The following is a 14,257-nucleotide window of genomic DNA, read 5'->3' on the forward strand; positions in this document are numbered from 1 at the left end:
TTTTTTGGAGTGGTAAAATGTTCTAAAATTGATTGTGGCAATTATACAACTTTGTGAATATACTAAAACTATTGAATTATATACACTTTAAATAAATGAAAAATTATGTAGTGAATTAATAAAGTTGATCAAATGATAAATAGAATAAAAAAAAACCAAACCAAAACAAAACCTCTTTAGAAGACCTAGTTTTAGTACTGGTTCCTGAAAACATTTCCATCTTTCCTTCCAATAGATACCCGAGGACAATCTATTTCCAAGAGGCTCATGGTTCTGACAAATATGTCTGACATGCCAAAACACATTCATTGTTATGGTACAGATGAAGTAAAGTTGGAGATGTCAACACTGCTTTTCCTAGGCCAATTTAGCAAACCCGGTGCCATGTAATTCTCAAGCCCAATTCTGATTCAGGCCCCATTAGGAAGTTTGTAACTGATGAGGCTTGAGGGAGCCTGTAGAGCATTCACATCTTCCCCATTCCCCTGCTCCCACTGGGTATGACTGGATTATATACCTGGGTTTCTGTCTGGTCTCTGATTAGCCCTGATTAAGTCACTGAGTAGAATCGAGCCAGTGTTCTCAACCTCACAGGCTTGCCTGATTGGGCCCTGATTCTTTCTCAGGGGTTAAGCTCCACCTTCCATATTCCTAGGCACAAGCTAACATCCTCCAGAATGGGGATGAGCACCTGCTGGATTTCAGGCCCTGTCATCACTTAGAGATTTTTGCTGTTTTATCATAGATCAAACCTTCCTGAACGACAAACCCAAGTTTGCTCCTCTTCTTGGGAGATGATAAGTTAGAGTGCTGGCTACTTCACATGGGGGCCAGCCAGTAGCTAACTCAGCTATCCTAGATTCAGAAACCAACTAGTTTTTTTTTTCCTTCTCTATTCCCAGGAATCCACTGCTAAGATTTCAGCAAGCCTTATGGCTGAGTCCATCAGAATCATGACATGAAGATACCTGGCACAGCACTGCTATGCTCAATAAATGTTAGTTCTTTTCTTTCTTTCATATCAAGTCAATTTAAAGTCTGCTCTACTTACCTGGTGTACACAGTCTAAGAACTGCAGGAAGACTGGAGTAAAACCACTACCCTGACAATTGAGGGTCAAGCTGCTCCGCTGATTGAATTTATGACCAAAAGAGAGCCATTCTTTTTCCACCAACATCCGAAAGCCTTCAAGTGTCCTATAAAAGGGATCACTGAGTAACTGAACCAGGGATGTCACCTAGGACACAAGCAGGATGGATACATTACTTTCGGTCCTGAAAAAATTTTGTTACTAAGACAGGCAAAGTTACCATAACAGCAAATTTGTTCACTAGCTGCTCCAGGACAGCCAATCAAATTAATTCTGCAAACTTCCAGTAAAAACTAAAACTCAAACTCATTTTGGCTACATGTTTTCTTTCAGGGAATTATGATTTTAATCTTTACCTAACCAGTTTGCTGACTATAGTCCCCTCCTGCAGGTTAATTAATAAGGCTAGAGGATCAGTTCCAACCTATTATCTACTTTTTGGCAGATACAGATTAATGTCTTACATAGTTTATATTTATACCCTTTTTTTACTCTACAGTGGATAAAGGAGGAGCTTATTGAAAGCCAGGGAAAGGACTGACAAAACCCAGGAAGGATGGTCCATGTCCTACCCTCTGATCAACGGCTCCATTTGTATGCTTGCATGGTGTATCTGTCATGAGGGAGCCAGATGCCCTGGACCAGAGCTCCAGGATATGTAGTGCCTGGAAGCTCAGGGCACAAAACTTTCTGATGGATTTGGTGGTTTTTAACATAGGACTTTGTCCATAAACACATTAGTCATTATACAAAAGATTCATCTGCAGGATTTAAAAACAACTGAATTTAAATATAAATCTAAAACTAAGTATCTGAAACTATGTTTTAATCATTTACTTGTGCAGTGATGTCCCAGCCTTCCTCCAAACAGACCAAAACTGAGGAACCATTCTCAAGTACTTCTGATACAACCACAGCCAGCTGCATTATCCTGTGAAGCTAAGAGATAGGAAAGGAGGCCACAATTAGACCAGGCACTTTCTGAACACCAAGAACAGACAGACTCATTATCAACCTCAGATAATGAAACAAGTTAGGGATGAAGTATTTGGACAAAAGAATCATATAAGTTTTAAATGCTTAAAACTTTGTCAAAGTTTCTGATGGATTTGGTGGTTCTTTGTCAAAATCAAGATGAAACAATGACATAATTTAGAAGTAGACACATTTTAAAACAACATGTTCAAATGATAGACAATGAAATAAACTGACCCTACATGATCTCCCCAAAGTAGAAGAGCTATGTAACCCCATAGAGTGGAAAAGTCAGATTCTAAGTGGCCCTACCAACACAGTTATTGGATTTAAAATTTGTTTTTCTATGATATAATCGGTTCTATTTCAGATACTTTTAATTTTTCTGTAATTAGATAGGAGGATGGAGGCAGAACTCTGTGAATATACTAAAAAGCACTGAATTGTACACTTTAAAGGGCTGAATTTTTGACAAATAAATTTTATATTTTAAAAAAGACATTCTTATTTGTCTGCACTATATATTAAATGGAAAGAAAATTTATATTTGTGTTCAGCTTTTGAAGCCAACCCAAAAGACTCAAAGTCCCTAATGAACAACTAGGTTGTGAGCAGAGCATATAGATTCAAAACCAATTGTATATTATAGTTTAAAACTATTATAAGCATCTTTTGATATAAATTGTAGAATGAATCTGTCAACTAACATAAAACAAAATAAAATCCCCCATACTTTAAAGAGATCTGGGCTATTTTATACCTAGGAGCAAGGCACATGTCCTCTCCAGCAATGGGAAACTCCTTACTCCCTGTTCCTATAACATAGATATTACCAGGCCTGTATTCTCTTGGGCTTAGCATTTGCTCTGAGTTAACTTTTAAAATGCCAATATTCCAAGTGGGGCAATATTTTCCACTGACTTTAGTTACCAACTTCTGGTAAGGATCTATTTTGGAGTAAGAAGTAGGACACAGAATGTATCAGAAACACAGATAGTTTGGGGTTGGGGCTCATAGCTTTGGGATAGAAGGGAGTCTTGATCAGCTCCTTCCATGGGTATTCAAAAGTATCCTGAACTGCTATAATAGTCATCAACATACCCTGATCCAGATTTATAGCTAATTTTTTTTTTTTAAAGAGTTTAAGTATCTTGAGAATAGTCACTGCCTTAGGTACTCCCAATCATTTCCTGGTTTATGGAAAACAACTCTTTTTCCTCCTTAAGAGAGGCAGGAGGCTTGGAGACAGATAGGAACAGGAGATTAGAGGGGTTGGGAACTCCTACAGGGGGCAAAGGAATAATGGGCATAGCATCAGTGGCCTGAAGACAAGGCTGAAGGGTATACCGCGGAGATGCTCTTGGTTAAATGTCTGCATCAGTGTCTAAAACATGCATGTCATAAATACCTTTCTTCTGTGGTTTGGAAGAAATGTGGGTTATGTGTGCTGGAATACCTATTTCTCCTTAATTTCTTAATAAGAGTTTAATTAAAAACATCCCAAGCTTGACTGAGCTGACGAAAGGATATGCAGTTTTTCCTAAACCTTAGGTAAGTTTTAGGGTATCCAAAATGATTTTGGTGGCTGGTCTGAGGGTGATTCTAAAATCTAGACACATGGAAAAGGCAGAGACACATGGAAGGTAAGAAAGTAACAGGGAAAGGCTCTTGGAGTCATCAGATATCACATTCTGTCCTGGATCCTCACTCTGCTGATAACAGAGCAGGAGTCCTATAAATATTTTTCAATGATTAAATTTACTGCATATCAGAAAGTTTCCATCGAACAATAAAGATGTCCTCCTCCTCAGCAACCCATGAAGACCAAATTTTCAATTATAGAGAGATGAAAGCCCAGGGATGAAGAATTCTACCCCCTGCCATCTTCTATATCATATGGTTCCCTGAAACTGGAAAGTCTTTATGGAGGGCATACAGTAAGGGGAGAATGTCAGGTAGTGAGGGCACACAATATTTTTTCCTCCTCAAGTATCCATTCTGTTTATCTACTTGGACTTCTCTTTCTCTGAGTTATAGGACAAGCTGCTCCAGACATTACCTGTGGGAACCACTCAGAGTCTCCCAGGGCTTTCAGGAAGGTCACTTCTGAGTCAGTAGGAATGGTGCTTGGAACACAAGCCCTCATCAGTTTTTTGAAACTGGCTTTAACTTGTCGGATGTCATAAAATTCAACAGGAACAAACTCACAATTTAAAGCAAATTCTAACTTGAAGTTCTGTGGGTGAAGATGCAGAGAATTAGGCAGATGCAGTGCTATAGGTAAAAGAGCACTGTTTTTAACAGGGCAATACTTAATGATGCACAGTTAGTTGAGGCCAAGTAGCTACAGAGGTTGCAGAGGTCAGGAAAGTCAATCTTGTGTGGCTAATGTGTCAGTATTACTGGAAAGAGCCATTCAGTAAGGTCTTGTGGTTTGACTTGGCTTGCTGTCATTCTGAGAATTTGGAGAGGCTACTGGTAGGCTGGAACCTGATGGAATTCATAATACCATATATAAGCCAGTTATAAGGCCATGACCCTTGAAGCCTAAAGAGGAACCAATGACACGTGGACAGCATAATTAATCCAAAACTGTAAATTAAGTTTCCCCAAGATATACCCTGTAATGAAAAGGTAATATACTCTTGAGGTTCCAGACCTCTACAAATAAAAGTTTGTAGATATAGACATATAGACATATCTGTTTCTTATTATGCAAGTAAAACACAGTCATTGTAAAATGAAAAAAAAGTAGAGATTAACATTGAGAAGGAAATAAAAATCACTACCTCACTGCCCTAAGATTACTAATGTTACTGTTACTCTTTTAAAGCTAATAATACAAAATTTTATATATAGTAAATTCTGAAAGATTTTGTGATTTCTAGCACTGGGATAGTATTTTTTCCATTCAGTATGACACATGTATCAGTCTCTATTTATTTGAATACTTTTATAATTTACATCTTTAATCCATATGAAATTTATTCCACATGAGGTTGTATTTATAATTTAAAAATACTAAACTGATGGCCCTTTGGTCTATTTTGTTTTGATAATATAGTTGCCTAGTTCTCAAGATTGATTGATTGATTGATGATTTTATTTATTCATGTGAGAGAGAGAGAGAGAGAGGAGAGAGAGAAAGAGAGAGACAGGCAGAGAGACAGGCAGGGACACAGGCAGAGGGAGAAGCAGGCTCCATGCAGGGAGCCCGATGTGGGACTCGATCCCGGGTCTCCAGGATCACGCCATGGGCTGAAGGCGGTGCTAAACCGCTGAGCCACCCAGGCTGCCCTAGTTCTCAAGGTTTAAAAGTTCTCAACCTTTTCATGTCAAAGAATGAATTGGTTTTCTCATATTCTCTGTGCTTTCTTCACATTCTGCTAAAATTACTGTACTAGACTATTTGCTTTTCTAAGAGTAAAATTGGTTTCTGGAGATTGGGTGTATAACAGTATGAATGTACATAACACTACTGAACTGTATACATGAAGATGGTAATTTTATGTTATTTGTATTTTATCACAATTAAAAAAAAAACTCTGCCAAGAACTTATACATAGGGTCTGCTAATGTTTTATATTGGTTATTTCAGAGTATTTTTAAAAAGGTATATTATAGTTTTAAAATAAAAAGCAAAAAATCCTAATTCTTTTTTTTAAAATATCATTTCTAACATGTATCAAGAAAAAAAGTTTGTCTTAATAATCCCTCTTTTAAAAAGGAAGCTACCCTAAAGAAAAAATATAAAATATAAAATAAGACCCTACTGAATTGTATCTCAATAAAAAAAACTATATGCTTGTAAATGTGATTGCAATTTTACATACAGAAGATAAATATAAAAATTCAACAACATGGAATGCCATGTAGTGATGAAAGTAATTATGAAGACTATTACACGACATGGAAACATGTTCTTTAGATAAGAACTTAGTAGTATACACAAGTTCTTATCTGCTAGTTTTTTTTTTTAAACTTATAATAGATAAAAGATACTTTACTTTCCAGGAAAACCAGGTTTCTTTCCATTTCTCAAATGTACATGAACTAGGTATGCACATCTTATGAACCAGGAACTATTAACCATAGTGTTGACCAACACTAGGTCAAAAGGAATTTGTTTCTAAGTCTAAGGTATTGTAAATTGAAAAAGGTTAGCAAGGGCAATTCAAGATTATTTAGAATAGGTCATTCCCTACTTCCTTGCTTTCCTATATGTCTCCTTTGTGGGGAGAAGAAAGTGTTGGGTTACAACTAGACAGCACTGTGTTAGCCAGAATGTGGCGCACACCAGACAGATAAGGACCTACACTCTACAGATACAATTGAATAAATAAAAGGAAAACTTGAATGGAATATACAGAAACCCTAATAACCACTGTGCTGGGATAGTGGTATTATGTTTTTCAAAATATAATACTTTATGGATAAAAGAAAGAAGGAAGGAGAAAGGGAGGGAGAAAGAGGAGGAATAGTTGCAAGGAGTCAGTCTTTCTTACTCATATGTGCCTGATCACACAGCTCATCTGAAGACTGATGTGCAAAGGCAATGGCAGAGGTGAGAATTTAGGAGACAAAGCCTGGAGAGTGAATCAGGTTATGAATAAGTGGTGTGCTGAAGTGTGGAAAGTCTGTGCTCTGGGAAAGACGCTGGTGCCAAAGAGGCTGTACAGGCAACCCTGGATTACTGTTGAAAAGTGTTCCAACTATTTTCTGGATATAAAGTTATCTGCTGTATCAGAAGACACGTGTGCATACTTAAAAACTGAGTATTACCCAGCAGTTTCATGCCCTCTACCCTAAAGGTTGTGACTAAGTGATTGCAGCAGTCCTGGCAGTGGGAGAAGAGCTAGCAAAGACAGCTTGCCAGAGAAGAGATGACGCAATCACTGGCATCTTGAGAACCAAGCATGTGGGATCCTGCTCACAGCCCCTGCTCCATGGTTCAACAGAAGGTCTGTCTAGATTGCCCAGTGCTGACTAGAGTCAGCTAAACTTTGAGGGGATTTCTGACTTAACAAATACTTTTATTTCCCACAAACCTATCAGTGGTAATGTATTTTGTAATGTGTGCATTGCTAAAACAATCCCAAGGAATAGTTGCTTTTGGAGGCAGAGGTTATCTTTCCAATTTATAGGATCTGAGCATAATGAAGTTCTTTAGCATAATCATTTAAAAAAGACTAAAGTTGATTAGTATCTAATATTTTGAACTTTCTCACTTGTCTTAAGACATGTATCTCTATATATACAGCCTTGCAAAGTTTTTTAAAAATATAACTTAGAAAACAGTCTTGGCCTTTCCTTGTCTCCATATGTAGTGTCATGGTCTTCTTTTCACTCCTCTACCTTCCTGTAGCTTTCTTTATCAATAGGGATCTATTTTGCCAGGGGTACAGATACCTATGGAACTAAGACAAGGGAAAAACATACCCTGAATGAACCTTATTTCTTTTTTGACATACACTTCCTAATATTCCTGATGTTCGATTTTTTAATGATTATGAGTAAGTATATTTAGACATATATACATACATATATATGAACTAAAAATTTTTTTGAGACTGATTATTAACTCCAGGTTAAGAATCTATGCTGTAAAACAAAATTTCTAGGAAAGCTGGTTTGAAATAGGTTTTATAAACTTCCTTCATGTATCTGCAAAGCTTCTAAGTGAGGAAAAGAAATCTTACCCTTAGTTGAGACTTTTCACCAAATATATAAAGGGCTGCTTGGCGTTTCGAGAGCTGGTTTTGCAGGTAGGTGCTGTTACTAAAGGAGGCGGAGTGGTCCCTGCCTGCCAGTCGGGCACCAACATCAATGAAAGATGTTGGAGAGCTGATCAGGCGAGTGCTAGAGCGAAGACTTGCCCATACACCTTCACAAAAGCCAAAACGATTGAGTGAGATAATCTGATGTGGGAATGCCACTGAATAGGGAAAAGATGCATGCTCTGTAGGTACAGTTTTAGAAGTAATTGCAAGTTAATTCACCTAAGTATATATCATGGATCATATTGGTAATTTGTCGTTTACTTTTACAACATATAAGCACTATTCAATACAACATTTCCAAATCACACAATCTTAGGGTTGGAGGGACCTAAGAAATCACCCAAGTCAATCCTATTTTTGCATTTTGATGTAAAGTCAGTATTTATAAATGAATGCTGAGATCATAAATAGAAAGAGTGCACAGACACTAAAGAAACAAAAAATGTGGGCAGAAGGCAACAAAGAGATAACACGTAGTGACTCAGTTTCTCAGGGTTTTGTGAAAGAAGTAAGGAACACTCCTCTGCTTTAGCCAGTCAACACAACAAGAAATGGAGATTAAGTAATAAATTAGAACTTTACTATACCTATTAAAATCTAAGGGGATTTAGAATTAATATATATGTGTCATGCCAAAATGATAGAATTTTAACCCAGCAAAGATTATATTCTCACTTTTTTGTTCTAGTATTCATGAAAAATAGTAAGAAGTTATAAATTTAGTAATGTGCATTTCACTGATCCTTAGCTTTATTTAAAATTTCAGTCAAAAGCAGATGTCTCATATGTCGCCTAAGGGAAAGGCCAAAGCTAAGCTGCTAGAAGAATCTCATGTTATAAATTGACCTTAATTATATTAATTAGAAAAGTCAAGGATTTCTACATGCAAGTGAATACTCAATATTCAATATCCAAACACAAAGGCAAATACTAAGCCTCAAATTTTGAAAAACATTGTAGTACCTTAAAAATAACAGGGCCCCTCATAAATGTTCACATGGTGTTCATGCTCGTGATGGGGTCACTGGGGTACAGGCCACTGCCACTGCTTCCCTAAAGTTAGGTTTCTTCCCTAGATTTAGAAAGGCTTTAATATTTGCCAAATGTTAAATTAATCCATGTTTCTAGGTGACTGCAAGTCACCACAATAATGTTTGTCTCATCTGCTTCTCTCTTTATAAGCATTTATATGGTCAGGAGACCAGTTCCCAGGAAAAGGTGTTTTAGGTGATTTCTGCTTAAAAACATGGATGAATCTTTCTACATGACCTATGAGTTTGTCTTAGATATTATGGCAAGTGTTTATAAATGGAATCACAGAACAAATTCAGAATATGGGTGAAAATGAAGGACATAATTTGACAAACGAATGTGAAAAAAGTCACTTGTAACAAAAATGCTTTCATATGAAGATGGTTAAAAAAGAGTGACACATCAGGACAGATAATACAGTACCTTGATTATGGACTCTTCCCTTAGTTGAAGATTTGGGATTTGACTGAGTAAAACACTTATCTCTGTACCCATGCACTGGTAAGTGAGATTAAAGACAGAAGGAGGAATGAAATGTAGATAGCAGCAAACATCAGAGCAAATTGAGTAAGAGAAGAATAGGTTATTTAATTTTTGAGATTAAGTTAACACAGGGGGAAAATGTAAATATAATAAAAGTATAAATAGAAAATATGACTAACAAAAAGCTGCACAGTCACACAAAAAAGATGAACTGAGTGCCTGTTAAATGAAATTTCAGCTCCTGATTATAAATATTATAAGCACAATGAAATGGACAGCACAGCAGAGTGCCACTAACAAATTATACCAAATGGAATAAGCTTTTGAAGATTGTCATTTGGTGAGAAATAAATTTATATAAAATTAAAGAATTGAGGGTGGGGGGTAAATGTTAAGAATGCATTGGCCCTAGGATTTAAGGAAGCTGATTGGTTGGCAAATGCTACGTGTTATATAACACGTTTGTTCTTTGAGTAAAGTCATCACATCAGGAATGAAGCTCTAGTAACCATTTGGAATAACTAAGTGCATATTTCTGCAGTAAAGCATCAAGCAATGCCACACTATGCTTTTTTCTTTTCAATTTGAAATTACATTTATTTTTAATAGATAGTATGAGCAGCAAAAATTCATGATCCCGTGACAATCCCCAATGCCACTAAAAAATATAGCTTGTGATGATTGAGGTAATGACTTCTCCTAAAACCCCTACTTGCACCAAAATGATAGGCAGTATTAGAGATAATACTTTTGTAATTTGAGTAATATTGTTTTTTCCTGGCAGAAAAAAAGTGCCCTGTGACTATGGCAAACTTTACCTGGTAGTAACAAAAGTGGTGAGCAGTAGGTTACAGTTATATTATTTCTTGAGCAAAGAACTGCTCAAGTCAATTAAAGAAAATGATTCTGTATTTATTCAGAATTGAAAATGTTAACAGAGTATTATTAAGCTATATACTGCAAAACTGCATATCACATAATTTGATAAAAGGAAAATCATTAGCAGTGTTTTCATTTCTGCCTCACTCTGTCAGAAGCAGAAAATAAAGGGTATTAATGGCTTTAGTGGCCAAAGGAATTCAGAAAGCTAAGGGTTGGGTGCCTAGGTAGCTCAGTGGTTGAGCATCTGCCTTTGGCTCAGATCCTGGTCCTGGGGTCCTGGGATTGAGTCCCACATCAGGCTCCGGGCATAGGGCCTGCTTTTCTCTCTGCCTATGTCTCTACCTCTCTCTTGCTGTCTCTCATGAATAAATAAATAAAATCTTAAAAAAAAAAAAAAAAAGCTAAGGATTGCGGAGGCACTGGCTGATTGCACACAAGCAATTCTTTTGCAAGACAGAACAAGGACCATGGGACAACATGGTAAAGGCACAAGGCCTCCTGTGCTGGTCAGCTATTTATTTTCTGCTAAGGTTTTGAGCTTTCCTAAAGGAATATGGGATTCCTAAATGCTTATAGTGAAGTCTGATTGGTTGGTTCCTGATTCTGAGATGCTATTCCCTGAACACACACCAGTTTTGTATTGGGGCCATTTGCCTAGAACAGATTCTCACACTCCTTTACCTGATAAACTCCCTAACTCTTAAGATCCAGGAAAAATGTGAACTCCTCTGAAAAGTATTCCTCACTGTCTCCAGAGTTGTAGAGAGCTCTATTTAAACTGTGATCACACTGCATAGTTTTATTCTACTAGATTTTGTGTTCCAAAGGGTAGGGACCTAATCCTATCTATTCTTGTATCCTTGCTGAGAGCCTAATATATAGGTACTACAAACAGTTGCGGATTATTTTCTTTTTGAAAATTGATACATTTGGAGCTGTTATGACCATTCTAATGTATCTTCAATTCTGATTATTTGCCCTGAGAGAATGAAAAGAAGGGTATTAAATAATAAAAAAAAATTAATCACTTCCCCAAATAGAGGCTCACTAATGAAAAACTGCCAAACGTTCATTACATAGCAGAAAATCAACAATGAGCAAATGGCCTTTAGTGACATGGGGCCAGCAGAGGGCTTTGAGAACTGTAAGCCATCTGGCAGTCATGTTATCCAAAGGCATTAGACCCCCCTTGGTGGTTTTTGTTTTAGTATATATACATTTTGCATCGTGACTTAGTTTTACCTGATATAATACATATTGTAATATAATATAAAATGTATTTTTAACTATGAATCATGATCAAAACAGTTTGCAAATTATTGGCCTAGACCTAGAGCATAAGTCTTCAATTTTCTTGCCTTGGGCCTGTGAGGAGCAACCTGGTTTAAGGTAATTTAAATGCAAATGTAGACTTTCTTCCCATCTCAGTGGAGTATTAGGCAACTATAACTAATAATCACAACAGCAATCATGGAACTAACATTTATTGAGTTCTTATTATGAACCAGTTACTAAGCTAAGTGCTTTACATACATTATTTCACTTATTCCTCATAACTACTCTAAAACTAGATACTATTTACTATCTGTACTTTATAGATGAGGACACTGAGCATTAAAAGGTTTCCTAAATTGTTTAATAATCACACATTAAGTGGTAGCACTGTGGTTTGAACCTGAATGTAACTGAATCAAACTCTTAGTGTCCTGTTGTGTAAGCAACCATGTGGTCCTGGAACTGTCCAGCAGGGTCTGGCTAAGGGGATTGCTTCAGGGAAGAAATATGCAGTTCATCCCACCCGGGGGAATGCACTGGTGTTCAAAACATGAGTGTTTCCTAAGCACTGGTATTGTTCCCTCCACTCTGTTCAGGCCAAAGGAGAAGAGGAAAAAGATACTTGGGTTGGATGTGGTGATGGATACTGAATTTATCAAGGTGGACTTATGACTAGCATGGTGCATGAGGTACAAGCTATATTCAGTGAATGCTGCATTGAAATGGACTGAACAATCCCAGTACCAGTTATGCTATTTGCTATGTGATCTTGGCCAAATCACTTCATTTCTCAGAGACTCTTAAAATACATATCCTAGAGATTATTATAAGGATAAAATATCACATGTAGAGAAACATAAAGGGCCATGGAAGTGTATAGGAAGAAAAATTAAAAGCCAGCCTCCATGTGGTTACTTCTCAAATATACGGAGCTGTTATATTTTTTATTTAGGAGGCAGTACCCATTTTCTTTTTAAAAGTTAATTAATTAATTAAAAGTAGGCTTCAAGACCAGCACAGAACTCACAACCCTGAGATCAAGACCTGAGCTGAAATCAAGAGTTGCACTTGACTAGGTAACCCAGGTGCCCCTTTCATGACATTTTTCGAGTCAACAAAGTAATTTATCCAAGTTAGAAGTACATGCTTTCTCCATAGAGCTTGGAAGTGATTTTAATTTATAAATGAAAAGTAATGTGCTTTATTCACATCTTCACTTCTTAATTGGTTCTTGTGTAAAAGAAGTTGCTTTCCCTGCCTTAGGAATTCATCAACACAGAATGCAAAGTGATTGCCCTGACTGAAAAAAGGGTGATGGAGAAGGTGGAGGTCAATCGAAACTCTGGCTCATCATCACAGTGAGAAAGGCACATAGTGTAGATAACCTAAGAAGAAAATCAGAACCTAGGACTATGACAATGAAAGGAATGAAAAGACAGTAAAAATACAGAGAAGAGAAAAAAAGAGGAAGGTTAGATGGAAGATTTAGAGATAGGAGGGTCTTCCCACACAGGGTAGATGAGGAACTTCTGAAGAAATGGTGCCTAGCTATCTGGAAAAATGAAGAACCTCTCATTGAGGGGACGTACAAGGAAATGAACTTTTGTAAGGTGTGTAAGTGTCTATACTTGGCCCATACGAGTTTGTGTCTGCCTGTCATAGTCAATGTTAATAGGGAATCTTCTAAGATTTCCCAAACTTGCTTGCTCCAGTCCATTCCTGTTATTCTAAGTGAGGAGGAATGACACTGTTGGAAGAGACAAAGGAAGCAGCTTTAGGGATCAAAGAAGAAGTCCAACACGCCAGGAAACAGCAGCATCTCATCTTCCAGTTAACCACTGGGACCCTGGGAGATTTAGGAAGCTTTGGGAGAAAAGAATTAAGAGATGAAATAAAAAGGTAAGATTTATGTTTCTGGATCCTAGTTTAAGATACTAGAACGATGGGCATCTGGTTAGGAACAAAAAAGTGTCGTAAGGAAACACGATGTTCACAGTAATTTTCAGAAGAAAATATTTGGGAAGGGTGTCAGAAATAATAATTATGGCCTCATTATGTATAGAATGGGTCAGAAACAAATCAAATAGATTTTTGACAGTAAGAGGTAAATATAGCCTTTTAGGTACCTTTGAGAATAGCAAAGAATGAACTCATGACTAGAATGTGACCATAAGTTGGGATCCTTTTGCATAAAAAAGGCTGAGTTCTGAGGCCAATATTGAAAAAAGAGAAGATAATGTAGGTCAAACATATTGGTGACTATCCATAAGTCCTAGGCAAAATTACCTAGAAGAGGTAATTTTGTACCTGAAATTTATATTACAAGTCATCTGGCCAAATGGAGGAATAAATAATGTGTTCTTGAAGTTTACAAAGTCAAAACTTATGAGCAGAATGGGGAAAAATTGTTGACATGCCTTACTGACAATATAAACTTTCAATGGTAAACAAAGCAGTAAGTCGAACTGCAACCTTGAGCCAAATTCTGATAGGAGCTCTTGGCAACAGAAAGAGCAGGCAGGAACCTTAGGAGACAGTCATTGTACTATTTTATGTTCAAATTCATCAAGAAAGAAATGATAAGAATGACGTATGTATCTTAAACTTTAAAACAATGGTATTTTAAAAATTCAGAGGAGAGCTATATATAAATGTTATGGGTTAAACTGTATGCCTCCACCCCTTACTCATACGTTGAAGTCCTAACCCCTTACTGAGTACCTCAGTGACCCTACTGGGA

At 36.9% G+C, this 14,257-nt stretch overlaps 1 protein-coding gene across 3 annotated transcripts in view; it reads right to left on the reverse strand.

The window, feature by feature from the left end:
• SBF2 (SET binding factor 2) overlaps positions 1–14,257 on the reverse strand; it is a 454,884-nt gene that overhangs the window by 26,773 nt on the left and 413,854 nt on the right. For all 3 annotated transcript variants that reach the window (XM_025459459.3, XM_025459456.3, XM_049098688.1), the window contains 4 exons: positions 7,765–7,949; positions 4,125–4,301; positions 1,928–2,029; positions 1,052–1,237 (listed from right to left, as the gene is read on the reverse strand). In XM_025459459.3, coding sequence (XP_025315244.1) covers positions 1,052–1,237; positions 1,928–2,029; positions 4,125–4,301; positions 7,765–7,949 — 650 coding nt within the window. The remainder of the gene's footprint in view (positions 1–1,051; positions 1,238–1,927; positions 2,030–4,124; positions 4,302–7,764; positions 7,950–14,257) is intronic.

The sequence above is a fragment of the Canis lupus genome, chromosome 21, assembly GCF_003254725.2.
Source record: "Canis lupus dingo isolate Sandy chromosome 21, ASM325472v2, whole genome shotgun sequence".
NCBI lineage: Eukaryota > Metazoa > Chordata > Mammalia > Carnivora > Canidae > Canis > Canis lupus.